The following is a 20,808-nucleotide window of genomic DNA, read 5'->3' as shown; positions in this document are numbered from 1 at the left end:
TTCAACTTTTGCATTGTCACAAGTACAGAGCAACGAAATTTGGTTTCTCTGCTTTTAACCCATCCCCTAGGGGAGCAGTAGGCTACCACTGTAGGGCGCCCGGGGAGCAGTTGGGGGTTGAGGGTCTTGCTCAGGGACCCAGAGTGCAGGCACTAGGGATCGAACCGGGTACTTGCATCCTTCTCAGAGTGCAAGCGCGCTGCTCTAACCAGTAGGCCACCACTCCCCACATGTGTGCGCTGTTGCTGCGATAATGACATGTTTAAGATATGTTGTGCAGCCTGTAGAGCCCTGAACTCGCCACTGATTTTGACTAAACTACCTTTCAAGAGAGCAAAGTAAAGCAAATGGTTCCACTCTCCAGAGACGTCCCCTGGTTCCCAGTTACTAGGACTTTGCTGACGAAAGTCCCTGATTTTCAAAGTGGCATGACTCACACCACATCCTCTCACACATTGGAAAACCACAAAGTGTAGCGGTCAGGCATAAAGTTGACAACGTTGACGGGCATCGAGAAGCATCCCTGTCACGGTTCCATCCGAGGTCCTTTAATTTAAGCCAACTGAATGGCTGCGAGGCTCCCTTTGCCCTTGTGTGCGCTTCCCCGCTGTTATACACCCCACTCCATCCCATTCATCCCACTGACAAACGCACATAGGCCCTAATGTGCGCAGGACTCACACAAACACAAACAGCACAACCCACTTCAGTCTTCCCCGTTTGTGTGAGAAGAGGAATGTTGAGCATGTAGCTTCTTTACGGCCTTGGCTGAAGTGCGAATGACAGAGCTGGAGGCACCCCCATTCATTAGAACACAATAACCCTATTACCACATTGAATTACACGGACAACCATCGAGTGCGTGAACTCATTCACCTCTGGGGGAAGGTGAAGCCTTTTTTTTTTTTTATCGTACTGTAATCAGACCCAACAATAATGTATTCCAACTATTGCGAAACGTCTGCAAAAATATCTACGGGGGTGAAATCAACAGGCAGCTCTGGCTTAACGTCGTCAGCCAGCTGCCAAAGTAACAGAAACACCAAGATCAAGTATCTAATTGAGGCATTTGGTGTTACTACAGCCACTAGAAGGGCTTCAGTGTGACTTGGAAGTCGTGCAAATGGCTCAAATCCACTGGACGGATGCCACGACATTCTTCAACAAGTGCTTCTCTGCTTTTGTGCATTGTCAAAGGTGCTAGGACACAATCAAGCAAATGAATAGAATGGGAGCATTTGGAAATTAGGATGCCCATTAAACAACTGTTTACATGTCGGCTGGCTACTTAAAGCTGACCTACTACAAGCTGAAGTGGATTTAAATCTCTTATAAATCTAGAGCGACGTGTCCGTTTGGAAGACGGCCGTCATTTAATTCAGCTGAGCAGCGTCAATGGGCACCAACTGGATTTGCCGTTGCGATGACCCGGATAATTGAGGATCTGACACAACCATGGGTTTGAATGGAACCGGTTTATTTTCTTCTTATAGAATCCAGATTTGATCTTTTTTTTTCTTTTTTTTATTCCTTTTCCAAAACCCACGCAAAAACAAGTGCAACTGAACTGAACGTGGCTGAACCGGTTCGAATTTTTGCGGTTGATTTGCGATCTGTTTTTCGTAAACCTTTAACCTGCTGGTGCCAATATGGGACGACGTATTTCTCCGTAGGAACTTATATACAAGAAGATCTAAAAACATTTTAAATGTTTTCTACCTTTGATGCCACAGGTCTTCTTCATTTGTTTCTTCACGAAGAGTGAGAGAGCAGTCGGTTTGAGCCTTTTTTAACTAAATACTATGACGCTCACTTTCTTAAACAGGCTTAGCTTCTCAAGGTAATGATCAAGGCGGTCAGCATTACTGGCTGCTGTCTTAGTGTGCCCTATTCTAATAAAAAAAAATAAAAAAAGGTCTATTCTATGCTAATGCACATTGCTTGTTAAGAACTGGTAAACTGCCTTTAAGATTAAAAACATTTTAAAATATCCATCCTGTCTGACATAAATAGTGCTCTATAGCCTATTAATAGTTAATAAATATAAAAAAACAAATCTATTTAAAGGCACAGGCATATTTAAATCTTGATTTGGATTTAGGGACTTTGTGGGGTTTAATTAGTGTCTGGGGTTTCCTGGTATTAATTAAACTGATGCTGACTATTAAATGTACAAAATAAATACACATACGGCTTGCCATAGTCATGCTCTAACTTTACCATCAGGCATGCATACATGCACCTTTTGGGGTCTACTATTGTCTGGTTACCAGAAACCTCAGTTCAGTGTGTTCCTGATGAAGCTAAATTAAATTCAATAATACTTTATTAAAAGGGAACTTAAATGTAACTCATACGGGTTTCTTCAACGAGTTGCTGTAGCTGCTGATGGCTGCAGACAGGAAGGATCTCCTGTCCTACAGCGGATCTGGAGAAAGCCTCTGACTGAAGACACTGTTGTACGTACTTATTCTTATAAAAATAAGAAATTGGACCATTAACTGTCCAGTGTGTGATTATACTGTAACTGCTGAAGCCAGAAAAGGGACTATGGACACTGAAATTCACTGTCATTTACTGTAATTTACTGTGATTTTCCAAGCTGTATGCAAACGATATTTTGTTCTGTGCGCACTCTGTGCATACAGAATGAAAAATAAAGTTGTCTAAGTCTATTCAGTCCTGCATTAGTTTGGTGTGGATTACTTTAGACCAGGGATCTTCAATTCCAGTCGTAGAAGTCTGGTGCCCTGCAACTTTTATATGCGGCTCTGCTTCAACACACCTGAGTCAAATAATCAGGTAATTAGCCGGACTCTGGAGAACTAAATACTGGGGAGCTAATTAAGCCGTTTCATTCAGGCGTGTTGGACCAGGGACACTTCTAAAAGCTTGACGACCGAAATCGAAAACCGATAACTACTTGTTTCCTTTGGGGCATTTAAACTAAAGCCATAAAAGCATAACGGGCATATAATGTTTATATAGCAGCACATATCAAAGACAGATGTTAGTACCCCTCCACCCCTGTTTGTCCCGCCTTAAAGCACTATTTTTTGTAGGACCTTAAAGGTACATATTCACGTTATTTGACATTTTTTTTTATTTATACGCCAGCAACTCACTGCGATTGCATTCAACGTTTTCCTGAAAGATTATCATGTCCTGCTAGCGTAGCATTAGTTATTTTTGCCTTTTAAGCTCGGTTTTTGCTCAATTTGTTAGTAAATATAGCCTTTTCTGTGTATACATACCATTACAACATCACATGACCGGGGTTAAGTCACTGCGCATGCTTACAATTGATCAACAAGTTGAAGCAACCGACTCGACCCATTGCTGGGGTTCTATTTAGGCTCAAAAAGGCCATCAAATAACTATCTGGACGGACGCTTGGCGTATATAGCCTCATTTGATCATAATCAACTGAATATTCATATTTTTGGTATAAGAATATAACGTAGCTGTATACTTTTAACTTTGCTAGAATACATAATTTACTTCACGTATCACTCCTCTGCCTTCTGCCATGTTTATAGTGCCACTTGTAAAGACTACTGTCGTCCCAAAATGACCACGTGCAACGAAACTGAAGTACTGACCCTTGTCTTCTGGAGGCGTGTGGCTCATGTCTGACTTCAGATTGATGTGCCGTCGTCACCCTGTAGAATAGAAACAAACAGGTCTGAGTTTTATTTTGTCATCGGTTCACCGTTGAAATTCAGAGCTATCAAGTTGAGGAAGAAAAAAAATGCGGGTTTGTCAATACTTCACGATATTCAACAGTAATATTGACGGCGCATGTTTTCCTAATACTTCACAGCCACGTCAATGATTCTGAAGGCTTGAATGCCTGGACACAACCCAGTACTGACCCGACCTCCAGACCTTCTATAGTGGAGGCTAGAGCTGCCAGCCATTAAACCAACAGACCATTAAGACTAATAAACCTGTATCAGTTGTAAGACTTTACTAATAACTAAATCCCAACGGTAACACAAACTTGTTTTATTTAGTACAATTCTGTTACTCGGGCAACACAATACACAGTAAACATGCAGTAGTGATATGATTTTTTAATATATTGCTGACACCAAATTTTCTCCTTTTCTTCCATCTTAATGATATCCCGAATTTCCCCATTATGGGACAAAAAAAAAGGTGTTTTTATCATTGTAGGAGCCAATTATTTTTTGTTATTAATTAAATTTGTATTTTTTGTGTATAATCTAGTTAAGGTTATTTATTTTACTTTATTGTTTGATATTTGTTTTGAGATTATGTGTTGGTTATTTAGTTTTCTTTGCTTCTGATTAGTTATGAGCAATTTGGTTGGATTAAGTTTATAAATAGGCTGTCAGTGGTAGGACCAGCATGCATCTGGGTGGGCGTATGGTTTTTTTACCAGCGCAAGAGAAGCACAGAGGAAAATGTTTGTCAATTTCTGTTTGCTTGCGTGCAAAAGAGAAATAAACCACAAACTAAACGACTTTACCTGGAAAATGGATTTAATTTTGCCTGCGTAAATTACTCGTCCAAGGTGCATCTGTGGCCCTTGTGGATTTGTTTGGAGATGTCAAAGCTGGGCCACAACAATCATCTTATACCGTTCACGGTAACTTTAAATTTGGATCTGTGTAAATATTTTTATATAATTACAGAAACCCCATTCTATCAAGGCAGCTTTATAAAACAGTAAGCCGGGCATTGGTTCTATATATATATATATATATATATATATATATATATATATATATGCTGGATTACCGCAGCACGCAGCCATCATCCATTAGGCCCCTGCCGATTGTGCAAAACGCTGGGGCGTTCCCACTTTAAATTTAAATTTAATTTAAATTCACTTCACTGACTACCTGTACATTTCAGCATCCTTTTTAAAGTTATTTTATTTGCTTTAAAACCTCTTTATGGCTTGCAACCAGCCAGGTCTCTTCTCTCTCTGAGTTTAAGAATCTTCTTAAATCATATTCATTTGCCAAACCCCTAGGCACACTCTGAGAGGTTGACTACTTTTCTTTACTTGTCTGTTTTCAACTCTCTGCTTTTGTTTGTGTCATTTGTATACATACGGACTTTGGTTTATTTTAGTGCTTTATAGATAAATATATGGGAACTTTGAGTGTATAAAATCAAGCCTCAACAAAAGGCACTAAAATGCATGCTGCAATTTTAAGCAGCAACGTGGAAAGGAGAAAGAGGAAAAAAAAACTGTGGGAACAGGAGCCTGAGAAAGGGCAAAATGCCAGCTGGCTCTAAAGTTTGATTTCGGGCTGAGGATGTTTTTTTTCGAGACCTGAAGACTGGTTGTTTCTCGCTGTCTGAATGTCTGCGGGCGGCCTTTGGCAGCCCACTGTCTCTGATGCTCGATACGACACGAAACGACACGACCGGGACGCGGGACCAAGGCGCGTCTTCCTTCTTTTTGCTTTTACCGCCACCTAGTGGTGAGGAAACCGTCCTACTCTTTTTTTTTTTCACTGCGTTGAAACATTAGCTTGTCTGTCGCAGGTATACATCAACCACTGCGTTTCTTCGTATTTGTAACCAGCCTTTCCCCCCCAAAAAAAACAAAAACATCAAAATAAAATCTTTACAAAGTACGTCGTTTTCTAATTCATTAGCACAACTGTGTCGGTGTAAGCTAGCTAAAAACAACAACAACTCATAGCTAAGTTGACTTGTTTCACTTCACACTCGGATGTTTAAATGGTGTCAGTCGGTTCACAGAGGCGTACTTATTACCGTTTAGTCGTTTAATTATTATTCTAAATAGACTCACCACTGACTAGTTTCTCTCAGTTAGTTAGAAATCGTCACGCAGACTGACTAGTAGCTGTGAGCCTTTCAGTTTGTTCGGCTCACCAACGTCTGCCGGGTTCATCCTAAACCCTGAGTTGTGTATTTCAGGCACTTTTCCTCCTACACCATTATTCACAGATCGGAGATCGTTCGTGTCCAGTCGACCTCGATTTTCGGTTTCCCACTTAAGGTGTATCATAGCAAACGCAAATTCATGTTTATACTGTAATCAGAAACATGCACACGTCTGCCTGTGAGACCAGCAAAGGGGAATAGACGTTATGCAATCAGAGGTTTAAACTGGAGTTACCCCCCTCTGCTGGTTCAGCATTGTAAAAGCAGGCAAACGATGATAAAGTCATCCTGGATTTAGATAAGATAAGATAGACTTTATTTATTTCACAGTGGAGAAATTCACTTGTCACATCGGTTTAATCAAAAGAAGGCGCCAAAAGGAGGAAAAGGTGCATAAGGTCTATACAGTGTGCCCACATATATACAGTGGATTGAAAAAAAGGAAATAAAGCACAGATTTAAGATGACTCATGTACATTCAATGTGACTTATATACATATGGATTTGACATTGTACATTAAAGTGGTACCAGGTAACTATAACAGCTGAAGTCACTTATTTAACAGGAGTATTGCACATGTTATTGCACAGGGTATTCAATATTAATTACACATTAGTTATTGCACAAGTTATTACAGTTATAGTGCAGCATTGTAAAGTCTGATGGTCTCTGGTGGGCTGGGGCTTGGAGACGTAGCAAAACAAAAGAAACCGATGTCTTGTCTAAGAAAATACATTACAATGCAATAAAACAGCAGAGAAAATACAAATTATTTGAGTTTCATACTTTCTTTTATGAACGATCAGTCCTTGTGCAGATATTTTTGCTCTGCCTAGTAGTACACTATACCATCTTCCCGTTCACAGCTTTCCTCTTGTTACATATCAACCCCGACACTCATCTCCATGCACTCCACTCTGCTCACCCTCTCATAGTATCTGACCCCCAGGGAACTGAAACTCACCCACTTTTACATTATCTGTCAGACGTCTTCTTGTCATTCAAACGTGTGCCCTGCCTAATTGTTTGTTATCTGATCCCAGCTTTCCAGGGCATTGGGAAATAAAATGAGAATTTGAACTGGCATCTTCCAGGGCATTCCTCTTGCTCTGATGATCCGTGCTACTCTCCACTTGTCTTCTCTTTCTTCGACCTGCTCAACGCTTGCCACAAAATCACGGCGATGATGATCCCAATAACAATACAAAAATATATTTTAAATCTTTTTTTGTGTGTAAAGTTTATAAAATGACTGAAAGCTTGTAGTAAGTGTTTAATATAACTGTTAGATAACTTTTGACCTAACCTTAAAATAGACCCGTTTGTTTAACTGCAAACTGCGTGCTAAATTGCACTTAATAAAAGAGCCAACCACTCCGGTTAAATACCACCACGAGAGTTAAATTAGCCATTATCTAAGGAAGAATTTGCTGGAAATATGTAGACATTTGTGACAGCGTCACGTGGTATGAGCGTCGCACCACGTGACCCTCACGTCACGTCCCAAAACAGCTGCAGCCCTGCTTCAGTTGAGGCAACGGTTGCTGTTTCTGTTTGGAGCGCCGACATACTGTTCCCCTGAATCACGTTTCCGATTTTATTCCTCTGGCTTCTCGGGCCGCTATTTATGACTCGCGTGGCCGTAGCTGACGGCTGAATATAAGGAGGCAAAACGGTGGGATTCCTCAAACAAAGCTAGCGTTTAGCTAGCACTCCCCGACGGGCAAGCTACTCCGAGAGAGTTGCCGTTGCAGTCATGGCGTGGATGGGACACGGAGCTCCGTTTCATGCAAACGATAAGCAGAATAGCGACTCGCCTTCGCTGCAGAGGAGCTTCGCTGGTGTCCATCCCGACCAACAGGTAAACGACGTTTAATGGTAACTTTTAGCCGAGCTAACCTAACCTAACTCGGCTGCATTTCTCACAGGCTAACAAGCTAACGGTCTTTCAGTGTTTATTAAAGTGAGACCGATTTTAGAACAAGGAGTAGGAGTAGGTTCTGTGGCTAAGGTTTGTTTTGGGGTCTGAATTCTTACAGAAAGCAGAGTAAAGTAGCTTTAGCTAAAACTAAATCAAAGACGGCGGGAAAATGTGCTGCACTTCACTTAGATATTTGCTTAATGGTTCACGCTTTACAAATCACACCACATCCAAAAAATAAAAAATAAATAAAAAAATAAAATGGGAGAGATCAAACAATATACTGACAGTATGCTGTCCTCAGAATCAACAAAACAACTCTCACCTTGTGCGAAGTCTAGCATGTTTGGGGTGTCACGAAAGCTGGACAGCCAAAAGGCCTACTTCTCTGAAGATCACCAAGGTAACTGCTGTATCACTTAGCCCTGCGCTAAGTGATACAGCAGCTACCTTCTCATTTTGGGGCTCTTTTTGTCAGCACTGCTTTTTGTCTGTTCTGATAGCCTGTTGCTATTTGAAATGAACTGACCAACCAGACAAGTCAGTTCTTTGATGGTTCAGATCAGTGATTGGCAGGTCAAATAAAGGAAAAAGGTTAGATTTTTTTTAATATAACTATTAAATGTGTAAAACTAATAAGTGGCACCAATATGGATAAAAAAAAAAACAATTAGCTGAAGGACAGGAAGCAATACTTTGATACAAAAGTGGAAATAAGTGCACACACACATATATATCTTTATTTATTTATATATATATATATATATATATATATATATATATATATATATATATATATATATATACTCCTGATCAAAATCTTAAGACCAGTCAAAAATTGCAAGAATTTGCATTTTGCACTATTGGATCTTAAGAAGGTTCTAAGTAGAGCTTCACAATGTTAAAAGGACAAATCAGTGCAAGAGACAAGAACATTTGAGCAGGGAATTGTCTGAAAACTGCATTTATACTCAAACACGATTTTTTCAGCTGATCAAAAGTTTAAGACAATAGCTCAAAAAAACCCGAAACCCCCCCCAAAACAGAAATCAAAATGTCAAAAAAAAGGACTCAGTAATGAGTAGCTCCACCATTCTTGTTGATGACTTCAAACAATCGTTTAGGCATGCTCGATGCCAGTGTTTCCAGGAGGCTAGTGGGAACGTTGATCCAAGTGTTGAAGATGGCTTCACGAAGGGCATCCATTGTCTGGAACTGATGTCCATTTTTGTAAACTTCCCTTGCCATCCATCCCCAAATGTTCTCAATTGGGTTTAGATCCGGGGAACATGCAGGATGGTCCAAAAGAGTGATGTTATTCTCTTGGAAGAACTCCTTTGTCAGGCGGGCATTGTGAACTGCAGCATTGTCCTGTTGAAAAACCCAATCATTACCACACAGACGAGGGCCCTCAGTCATAAGGGATGCCCGCTGCAACATCTCCACATAGCCAGCTGCTGTTTGACGCCCCTGCACAACCTGAAGCTCCATTGTTCCATTGAAGGAAAACGCACCCCAAATCATGATGGCGCCCCCACCACTGTGCCGTGTAGAAAACATCTCAGGTGGGATCTCCCTGTCATGCCAGTAACGTTGGAAGCCATCAGGACCATCAAGGTTAATTTTTTTCTCATCAGAGAAGACAAATTTCTTCCACCTTTCAATGTCCCATGTTTGGTGCATCCTTGCAAAGTCCAAACGGGCAATTCTGTGGCGTTGAAGAAGACGTGGCCTTTGAAGACGTTTTTTGTTTCTGAAGCCCTTCTCTCGCAGATGCCGTCTGATGGTTATTGGGCTGCAGTCAGCACCAGTAATGGCCTTAATTTGGGTAGAGGATCGTCCCGTGTCTTGACGGACAGCCAATCGGATCCTGCGGCTCAGAGCTGGTGAAATTTTTTGGGGTCTACCACTTGACTTTTTTGTTCCATAACCCTCAGGATCATTTAAAAAATGCAAAATGACTGTCTTACTGCGTCCAATCTCAGCAGCGATGGCACGTTGTGAGAGGCCTTGCTTATGCACTGTCATGCAGCTCAACAATCCTACCACGTTCAAAGTCAGTGAGCTTTTTTGCTTTTGCCATCAGGATTTCTTGACAGTGTAAAGACTTCACAGAAAATGACATGGAATCCAGATGTTTGCACAGCTTTTGGCTTTTAAAGACTATGGTCTTAAACTTTTGATCAGCTGAAAAAATCATGTTTGAGTGTAAATGCAGTTTTCAGACAATTCCCTGCTCAAATGTTCTTGTCTCTTGCACTGATTTGTCCTTTTTAACATTGTGAAGCTCTACTTAGAACCTTCTTAAGATCCAATAGTGCAAAATGCAAATTCTCCAGCGTTCACCGGGCGAGAGGCGGGGTACACCCTGGACAGGTCGCCAGTCTGTCGCAGGGCAACACAGAGACAAACAACCATTCACGCACACACTCACACCTAAGGAGAATTTGGAGAAGCCAATTAACCTAACAGTCCTGTTTTTGGACCGTGGGAGAAAGCCGGAGTACCCGGAGAGAACCCACGCGTGCACAGGGATAACATGCAATGCAAACTCCATGCAGAAAGACCCAGGGGTGTACTCAAACCCTTCTTGACCTTCTTGCTGCAAGGCAACAGCGCTACCCACTGCACCACTGTGCAGCTATATATATATATATATATATATATATATATATATATATATATATATATATATATATATATATATATATATATATATATATATATATATATATATATATATATATATATATACCTTTTTTTTTTTTTTTTTAAATTGATGGTGCATGGTGGATCTTATAATCTAGTGCACCTTTATACCAGTGATGTCAAAAGAATTGATACGCAAACACTTTATCCGGATACATTACTAATTTGGCATTGTATTAATATTAAATATCTTAGCATATGAGGTAAATGAAGAAGGAAACTCAACGATTTTGACAGGCCTGTGTCCAGCCTACAGCTGGATATACTGGGGAGCTGTGTTGAAATGCGCTGCATATTTTACCCTGTATATTGTTTTAGCATCTGAAGTAGCCTGTACAATACTTTTCCGCTTTTTATTTTTTATTTTTTTAAGATGGGTCAGTTTTTAGTTTGGATCCATTTCAGTGTTGAACAACACTCCGTGAAAGTTTAGACGTTGCTTCTGATTAGGAACTCCCTTGAAGTAGAGTTAAAATAAAGTGTAAAGTTTTTCTTCGCTGACCTTTCTTTAGACGCCATCTCCCCATCTCTGTGACTGCCCCATGGCGTCACTCTGCCAGAGCCAGCAGGGCTGTGTGAAGGCCTCCATCGTCTCCAGTTGGAGGCTGGCCGAGGCGCAGGACCAGCTGTGCTCTTTGGGGGTCCACAGCTCTGAGTCGCTGGAACAGGAACGTGCCCGGAGCCTCGCCTGCCCGACAGAACTCACGAACACAGAGGAGGAGTGGCGACGCAAGGAGAGCATGCTGGGAGGTCCGGAACCAAGGCGCAGTCCCGTGCTCGGTGCCACTGGAAGTTGGGACGTTTTTGATAAGGTATACCACAAAGGGGGGGGGGGGGGGTTTGTAATACTGTTGAAAAATATTTGAAAATTAACTTATCTGTAGGTACTGTTTATATGCTGGTACAACTGTTGTTGTTTTTCTTCTAGAGTATCATTAATTTCTCAAATCAGCCTGTGGAAATGGATCAGGAGAACTGCAAAACGTTTCTCCAGAAGTACGAACAAGAGCTCAGGCATTTTGGTGAGTGAGGCACTTAAAAGTAGAATAATATTTTTATTCTGAAGAAAAGGTTAAAGCAATTGTTGAAAGTTTCACATATAAAAAAAAATAAAAAAAATTGTCATTTTTGTTTTGATCCTTCCTTGTATTTTGAAAATGTTTCGACTACCACATTTTTAAATGTTGTATTTTCGGTCCTTAAGCTTTGGTAAAGCATGAATTTCTTGTCTCAGGTATGTTACGGCGATGGGACGACAGTCAGCGATTCCTCTCACACATGCCACAGCTCATCTGTGAGGAAACGGCGAATTTCTTAGTCCTGTGGTGCATTCGATTACAGCAAGAAGGGGTAATTAGATAATAGGATGAAGGTGTTTTTGTTTTCTTTCAGGTATAACTACAAAGTGAATTGAACAAACCCAAACGCTTTCAAGCACAACAAATGTTTACTTTTGTGTAAATATTTGTAGTACACATGCATTATGAACAGGACATTGAAAAAAGTACCGTATTTTTTTAGACTATAAGGCGCACTTAAATTCTTAAGTGCGCCTTAAATTTTCTCAAAAATTTGTGGTGCGCCTTATAATCCAGTGCGCCTTATATACGATTAGCGTTGTGCTTATGGGTCGATTTTTATGTGGTACAATGCGCTCAAAAATCTGTTAAAACGTGTAAGTACGGCTTTGGTTAGTAACAAAGCTGCTCCCCTCAATGGATATCGGAGCATTACGGTACACTGTGTCACTACTTGATCAGACCCCTGAGCAGTCTACAAGACTGCCTGACTGTAATGTCTAAACTAGAAGTACATTCATGTAAGGCAGCCCGTGTCCGGAGTACGAGTTAGCAACAATAAACCAAGTAAGTTAATTCAATATAAAAGTTACGTTTATAGAGACGGATAGCTCTCCCTCTCATGAGAGAGCTCTGTACACGGAGGGGCGGAGTAATATTAAACACTTTGGAAGAATATTTAATGCGCTTTATAATCCGGTGTGCCTTATGTGTGGACAAAGATGCACATAAACACATTAATTCACAGTGCGCTTTATAATCCGGAGCACCTTATAGTCCAAAAAATATGGTATTCAAATCCTTTTCTTTTTGCACTTAGATGTAGTAAATATAAAACGCTGTTTTAATTTATAAAGGGAACATAGCTGTCCAACCAGCCTGGTCCTATGTAAAAATTTACATAAAACCTGCCTGATAATAATAAGTAGGCCAAAAGATCTCTAAAAGCAATACATATCATCTAAATACGCTGAAAAAAATGACTAAATTACATAATTCTGAAAAAGGTTACTAAGCTGTTTCTTAGGCTTTAGAACTCTCATGAACCAGAGTGAGATTATCTACAAATGGAGAAAACATGGAACATGTGAACTTCTGATAAGTGGCAGGCCTACCCAGATTTCTCTAAAGCTGTGTCGACAACTTATCCAAAAGGTCACAAAAAACTCAGAGCATCTTCTTAAGCACTGTAGACCTCCTCTTTTTATGGCCAATGTCCATGATTAAACGGTGAGACAAGGCATGAAATAAAATTCTGCCAGAAAACATCCCAATGATCCTAGGGAACAACTTGACGACAAGCCTTTTGAAAATATGCTGTGGAATCTTAACGATGTGTATTCCATTACATCTGGCTTAAAAAGAGCATCGTACGTGGTGGTAGCATAGAAGACTGGTTTTACTTCAGAATCTGGACAATTTGCTGGAGTTGATGGAACCATAAATCCTGCTTACTAAGAGAAAACCATGAATGAGAATGTTTGGCTCTCAATTTAATGCCATAAGGTCAAATGCACTTGAGTTATGTAACAGTAATAGGATCCAATGTACACCCGCAAGTCTAGCTTTACAAGGTAGCAATTACTTTTTCCACATAGGCTGAGGTTGATCTGGATAGATTATTTTTCCTCTTATAAATAAAAAACACTCAATGTGTGAAATTATGACTTGAAAGCTGTGTATTTGCTTTGGTCACCTTTTTATATTTAACAGTTTTATCTGAAACAATTTAAAGGAACAATAAGTAGCGTAATAATGACACCTAGTGGTTACAATCGGAACAACACATACGCAGCCTGCAGGTTCAAAACGGTCCGTTGCTGCTGGTGATTTTTTTTTTTTTTTTTTTTTTTAACTTACACAGGATAGGTATATGATGTTGTATTCTCTATTTCTGCTCCGCCTCTCTTACTGGCTTCCATGTTTGCAGGCTGCAGCTCTTTTGTGAACTCTCATTTGATTGGCTCAGGAACCAGGAAGTAAACACACGCTACACTCTGAACTAAAGTAGTTACGGACCGTACCTCTAGGTTTGAAAGGAGAAACGCTTGACTCAGATGTTCTTGATGGAGAGGACCGAACGTTTATAGGGAACGTTACTTCCATCCCAGAGGCCAAATGAGAATGATTTAGGTTGATTTGACAGTAAATATGTTATTTATTGCGTCTTTAAGTGTAACAAAAATCAAAACAAAGAAATCTGTGAATGCCGAATACATTTTCTCAGTGCTGTACATCTGTGAAGCAGCAGCAGTAGTTGGTGTCCAAAAAATGAATGAAAGAACCCTTCAGCAGCGTAAACCAGAGCTTTTATTAATCCAGAGCTGCAGCTTTACTAATTGGCTTAAGTATATCAGTAAATTATAATCACCATATTTACTAAAGGCTATTCCGTTAATCCATCCATCCATTTTCTAACACATCTATCCCTGCTGGGGTTGCGAGGGTTGTTGGTGCCTATCTCAAGCTGTCAATGAACGAGAGGCGGGGTACACCTTGGAAAGGTCTCAGGTCTATCGCAGTTTTCCGTTAATCAAATTTCTATTTCAATTCTTCTTTTGGCTCCAGTCAGTCAACAATTATTAAAACTATACTTGCCGCCTAATTCTTAGACTTAGACAACTTTATTTGTCATCCTGCATGCACAGAGTGCGTAGAGAACGAAAATCCTTTTTGCATACAACTTGGAAAATCACGGTAAAATGCAGTAAATTTCAGTAAATTACAGTGTCCATTTTGTGCCTTCAGCAGTCCAGAGTCCAACTTTCTGCAGTTCAACAGTAATTCCCACAAGTGTGCTCTTTTTTTTCTTGTCCATTCGATAAATGCAATGCGTTTAAAAGCCAATACAGTAGGGTTGTAGCTGTACACATAATTCAAAAATGTTTGCAACAGCCCTGTCAGTTTGGTATGCGCATGTTCCAAATAAACGGAGCGCTGTTTTACACTTGAACACGCGCAGAATGTTTATGCACACAAGTGGGACGATCTTTAAAAAGTGACACCAGAACAAAGAGGATTTCCAGCTATGACTAAACTCTGGTATTTGGAAACATAAAGGTTTTTCATGCAGCTACAATGGAGAAAAATGGGTGGACTGAACCAAAACTTTATAATGGTTTACACATCTTTTACATTAATAAGTTAGGGTGCACTTTTGGCTTAATTAAGCACCTGAAACTATTTTAAACTGAACTTAAACATCACTGGTACTGGAGAAAAATCAGATCCTTCAGCACCAATCAGCCCAAACTCTGTACATCATATAGGCGACATGTCAAGTATGCTGCATTCAGGCACAACTTGGACTCTTGGTTGTTGAAATAGTAAAACAACTCCACGGTTATTTAAACATGTTTTATGCTCAGATAGGGCCACATTCTTTTTTTTTTAATAAACATTCCTAACCATCAACCTTGACCATTTTCCTCCGGTTATATTATAAAATCCATCACTGCGCTGGTTATGCCTACTTATTCTACTCTATGCCTAGAAAAAAAATGCAACCAAATGTCCTGTCAGTTCTTTATTTGTCATTGTTTTAAAGTTTTAGAACATAATGAAATCAAGTTAGTTTTAGGAATTTAAAACAAAAATCGGTTGTTTACTGCTGGCTAAAATAAAATATTTTATGGATTTTGCTTGTAGTGTTCTGAAAACGTGCTGAACCATGATTTTTTTTTTTTTTTTAAGCAACAAACTGGAACTGTTGTGAGGAGTCCTTCTAACCAGAGGGCTTCCCTAACAGTTACACATGTAGATATACATGTTTTAAAGCTAAATTTTAATTTCTCCTTTGCTATACACAATAAACTGCAGAGCTCCTCTCTGATAGCACCATGAAAGGACACTGAGCTTGTTGTTTATGCACAAGACATTACATGCACAAGTTGAGGTTTGTTTTGTCCCACAAGGTTCCTTGTAATAAGCATAGATTGTTTGTTTGTTGTATTTTTTTTTTGTTTTGTTCTGTGTTACAGAAAGAAGCACTGATGGAGCAGGTGGCGCACCAAGCGGTAGTTATGCAGTTTATCTTAGAAATGGCCTCAACTTCTCAACAGGATCCCCGAGGCTGCTTCAGGCAGTTCTTCCACAAAGCCAAAGTAAGTCGCACAGCTTAAATGTTCTACAATATATCTGAGCTCCTGTGTTAGCTTTATACAATAACAAGAATAGCATTGCACCTCTATGCCTTGATAATATCAGCGCCGTTGTCGTTATGCAGGAGGGACAGGACGTCTACCTTGAAGTCTTCCGTGCAGAACTTGAGGCCTTCAAACAGAGAGTTACAGAATATGCTGCTAAATGTAGAAATGATGCTTTGAACGTTGACCAGCAGAACGACGGCACAAACTACAGACCCAACGCCAAAGGAACGACAGACTTTATATCACAGGTAAGCTGCTATGTTTTCTCGGGTGGTTTGACTTCTTGTAGTTATCCTGTTCAACCAGTAGATGTCACTAAAAAGTAGTTGTTTCTAAGTCGACACCAATGCTGCCAATAATGTTTTTTTATATTTCTTTACTTTTCCAAGCAAGGACGTTTTTCAAAAGTGCTGAGAAAACAACACTACATGTTCAGTTTAGTGCATTTAGCCGCAGATACTTGCAGAAATTCTTTGTTTTAACAACCTCTTAATGAAAAAAACTGCTTCAAGTGAAGTGCCTATCAGTTAAAGATTTTCTAAGTCTCTAAAAGGTACAAGTTTCTACATTATGGGGTATTTTTTTATAAACTATTTAAATCAAAGCCATATCTTTGGAATTCACAAATATTGCACAGATAACTAGAATAAAATATTAGTTGCACTCGCAACACTCTGGGTATCTTTGATGTACTTTTGCATTGTACTGGTAAGTGAACATCTTCATCCTACTGGCACATTCTTTCTATAATTGATGCACAATATTGCATATTTTCATATCTAGAATTTTTGAATAGTAATTCTTTTTTTTTTTTAAATGTATTTTCCTCAAGCAAAAAAATCAGACCACAATTTCTGTTAAATTGTGGTTTGTTGACAGATATTTTATTATATGTTGCTAAAACAAAAACGTTTGTTTTTGTTTTGTTTTACTTCTTTAGCTGTTGGAAAATGTACACACAGCATATCATCATGAGGGGAAAAAGAAATTACATCCTAATCCCAGTCTAGGGTTTTGTCTCAGCACATAATAAGGAGGATCTTGTCTTTACCACATTTAAAGTGACCAAAATTATACCTTAGTTGAACCACACTATCATTATTGACCAAATAAAAATGAGCCCTGTGCATCATGGCCAGACATCTGAACCTAAGTTTCATCTTTCATCTGAAACGTTTTGCAACCCTTTTTCTTGCTAGTATATTCTTTTCTATCTAATCTACTGCCGATCCTTCCCAAACAAATCGCTCTTGTTCAACGTTTTTCTATAGTTTTGTCATAAACTTAAACATTTAGCTTCCAAACTGAGGTCAGATATATAGCTGTGGGTATTGTTATTGTTTCTTTTAACTTCTTAGATCATGGACGCTATGACCTAGGGTTGTATTTGTTGGGATTCCTACTCCTGGTGGGATTGACAGCTGTCTTAAATGTTTTCTGCTTGTGATTCATATTTAATCGTCAATTAATTGTTGGAACTGGTATTTTAAACTTTCCCAGATTGATAGGCAACAACAATTGTTTCTCTCTGGCCACTACTCATATTTTTCCTTCTTGTGAAAGAAATAAAATGTGTGCTTTTTATAGAGGGGGCCACACTTCCTGATAGCGAAATACATTTTACAAGCCGTGCCTGGCTGCTACTTTACCACATAAATCTAATGGAAGCAGAAAGGGTCTATTTAGTTTTTCTACAGAAAACTCTTTCGTTTTAGCTTTACCTGTATTTGATCTAAAAAAAAAAAATACACAATAGAGTTTGTAATTCTTTTTGTGTATTTTTGGTAAAACGCAAAAAAAAAAAAGTTTGTGTTCTGGAGCAATACTGGAAATCTGGTGTAATTTTTTGCCTCGCGTGTACTAGTAATCCACCTACGGTACAGTTATTTTAAAGTTGGGCTATCTTAAGTGTATTTTTGTACGTTATTAAATGTTCCTGTGGTCTTAATTTGAAAAGTTCGGTTTTTGTGTTTAAAAAGTTGGTGTTAAAATCACTTAATTTACCTATTTTTCTTTTTTTTTTTCCCATATCTTTTTGTCATTGTGGGTTATTGAATAAACCCTTTTCAGTCAGGATTCGCTCCTTAACAAATTTTGAAAAGTGAATTACATGCTTTCATAAAACAGACACAAACTCTGTAATCCAGTGAGGGATTAAATGCTCTCCTGTTGCTTTGTTGGCAAAGTGCTGCCTTCTTGGATTAGCTTCTCATGGGGATCTGTGCTTCTGCGGTTCAGTCGGATAATGGCGTTCCCGCCTCTATCTCTATCAGACAGGCAGTTGATTCTAGTGCACCACCCAGACTTACCTCTTCACATTCGTTTCGTTTGGGGACCAGCCATTGTTCTCCCTTTATTTAAATGGGTGGAATCCTGCACCTAAACTATTACATGCATGTTTCAAAAATATTCCATTTATGTTAAAAACATTTGGGAACTACCAACTATTGGTAATCTTTTGACTAAGTTTAAGTCTGGTTTTAAAAGGACACAGTGCAGCTATTGCTGCCTTAAAGTGATTGTTATTCAGGCTTTAGATAGCAATACCATGCAGCCCTTTTTATTGAGCCATCTAATCCTGTTGTTGCAGTGGATCATTTGCTATTCAGTTAAAAATACTGTATATTTGCATCTTATTGTCTGAACAGGTTGTTGGGTGGTTGAAAAAATTATCTTTCTAACTGGAGTCGGTGTGTGAGAGCAGAAGGTAGCTTCCTTTATGTAGCTTAAGGGTTCACCGGGGAGCTGCTTTTTTCTTTACTTCTTTCATTAACAGTCTTGAGCGAGGAACTTTTGCTTCTATGCTGATGATACTGTATTTTATGCTTTTGGGTTCATTCCTCATCCATTGCTTTTACCAGCTCCAATAATTTCTAATACTGTTCAGTTGACCGTATGTCATTCTAAACTCCTTTTGAATGATAAAAAAAGTCAAAATTACAGTTTTTCTTCCAGCTGCTGCTCTCTATTGTATTCAAATGGAGTTGGCGTCTAAATAATGAAATGGAGGAATCTTAGTTGATGTTTCTCTCACTGTTACACTGTTGAATATGTGATTGGACAAATTTTAGTAGTGCTTATGTTTTGATGACATTTGATGTTTTTATGTTTCATTTTCGTGTGTTTGTTGTTTTAGTGCCATCTTGAGCTGCTGCCATATTGACCAGGACACCCTTGTAAATTAAAGTTTTACTCTCTGTGGGTTTTTCATGTTTAAATAATATGTAAACATGTATCAGACGGAATTTAAAGGTATGCAGAAACAAAGTGTGTCCAGTTAGATAAACTGGTGTGTTTAAAACTCATCTAAGTTCTTATTTTTATTCTTTAAAAAAATCCAATTAATTTATTGTGCAGCCTACTACGCTGTAGATGGAGCGCGCCAAGCTCCGCCACTTTAATTAACAGCAGTTGTGTGATTTGTCACAGCTATTGTGTCCACAAGGAGGAGCCCCTAACTGCTAGTGTCCTAGAAATTTGAATTTATAAAATGGAAAAAACATAATGTAGACATAAAAATTACCTTGTGGTGGGATTTTTAACATTTAGTCATTTCCCTTTGGTAAACCTGCAAAGAAGCGCTTCATCACAGTAATAAGCTAGTTTGCCCCATTTTATTCAGTGAACCTTTTCATTGTAGTTTGAAAAGGCTTTTGAAAGCGACGTGGAGAATGGGGGGCCACATCCCCCGCCACTGGCCCCACAGCTTGATTAGCTGCCAAACATTCACTCTGCCACAGAAATCCTCCCGTTCTCAAGATGGTTGAGCTTGTTGAAACTGAAACCAGTCCTGCTTTTTTGATTCTGATGTTTTTATCTCGTTATGTTGTCTAACATCACACAGCCTTTCTTTTGGTTGCATAAAGGAAATTTCAGAGCAATATATGTGCAATTTTCTTTTAAAACAAGTTTTTGGTTTTAACCTATGTACGTATATTGATGGTTTTACGCTATCCATTCCTCTACCTGTCTTTGGCTTCTAGGAGGATGCTGAATACAAGATGAAGCACTGTTTAGAGGCTGGACTGTGGACAAGCACGGGGAAATGGACAAAGGAGGACACTACAGAAAGCGAAGACATCCGGATGATGGAGATCTCATAAGGCAGCGTAGGAGCGACCTGAGTTTCTAAGCCTCCATCCAGCCCACCGGGCCGAAGCGCCGCTGCACGGCAAGAATAAACGGAGACATGATCAGCCTTTGTGTTGCATCTTGCAGCAGAAACAAGAGGAAACGATGTTTTGCTGATGACACGTGCTTTTGAGCATTGCCTTTAGCATTTAGCTCCTGCTGCAGTGTGTTCTGCCAGCTAGTAAATGCTTATGTTGTGCCGTAGTGTAACCTTTATTCCTTTTTTTTTTTAAAGATGGAGCTAATCTTTTGCACATTTTGTTCAGAAAACACAAAGGATCCAAAAGAAGGCAAAAGGTAGGTACAGCAAATGCAATATCCAAGTCAGGTACAAAGAAGAGTTGAAGTCTAAAAGGACTATATCTGAAAGATTGGGAGCTTTGTGACGTGCTTTGGCTGAAATGTGGCTGATTGTTGATAATGTGGAGGGAAAATGTTTTATAATAAGGTTCATCATTGGCCCATTTGTGGACAAATCTGTAAGTCTTGGGAGTTTCCCCATCAACCTGTACCGTACTGGTATACACACCATCATATAAACTACAAATCATGCACAGTATAGGCCTTCTCTAAACAATCCGACGTTTTCGCCTTAAGATCATCTAAAAGGAGCAGCTAAAGGGAATATGTTGAACGGAGCAGTTTTTTTTTTTTTTTTTGTTGTAATGACCATGAGGAAAAAAATAAACGAATAATGTGGTTGCAGTT

The 20,808-nt window shown here is 39.3% G+C and overlaps 2 protein-coding genes across 4 annotated transcripts in view; one reads left to right on the top strand and one right to left on the bottom strand.

Moving 5' to 3' along the window:
- exd3 (exonuclease 3'-5' domain containing 3) overlaps nucleotides 1-8,172 on the bottom strand; it is a 67,142-nt gene extending 58,970 nt beyond the window's left edge. For 2 of the 3 annotated variants that reach the window (XM_036139792.1, XM_036139794.1), the window contains exons 1-2: nucleotides 5,798-5,898; nucleotides 3,603-3,662 (exon numbers count right to left, since the gene is read on the bottom strand). In XM_036139792.1, coding sequence (XP_035995685.1) covers nucleotides 3,603-3,630 — 28 coding nt within the window. In that variant the 5' untranslated portion in view covers nucleotides 3,631-3,662; nucleotides 5,798-5,898. Of the gene's footprint in view, nucleotides 1-3,602; nucleotides 3,663-5,797; nucleotides 5,899-8,139 lie in introns of those variants that run through there. The other variant, XM_036139793.1, reaches the window with a different exon arrangement.
- cdc37l1 (cell division cycle 37-like 1) lies at nucleotides 7,382-20,808 on the top strand. Its single transcript, XM_036139796.1, has 7 exons — nucleotides 7,382-7,754; nucleotides 11,036-11,335; nucleotides 11,452-11,545; nucleotides 11,758-11,873; nucleotides 15,802-15,924; nucleotides 16,047-16,217; nucleotides 19,953-20,808. Exons 1-7 carry the CDS (start codon nucleotides 7,650-7,652, stop codon nucleotides 20,070-20,072), a joined length of 1,029 nt encoding a protein of 342 aa, XP_035995689.1. The 5' UTR covers nucleotides 7,382-7,649; the 3' UTR covers nucleotides 20,073-20,808.

This window comes from Fundulus heteroclitus, chromosome 8, assembly GCF_011125445.2.
Source record: "Fundulus heteroclitus isolate FHET01 chromosome 8, MU-UCD_Fhet_4.1, whole genome shotgun sequence".
In the NCBI taxonomy this organism is placed as follows: domain Eukaryota; kingdom Metazoa; phylum Chordata; class Actinopteri; order Cyprinodontiformes; family Fundulidae; genus Fundulus; species Fundulus heteroclitus.
This window is presented reverse-complemented; position numbering and strand designations above follow the sequence as displayed.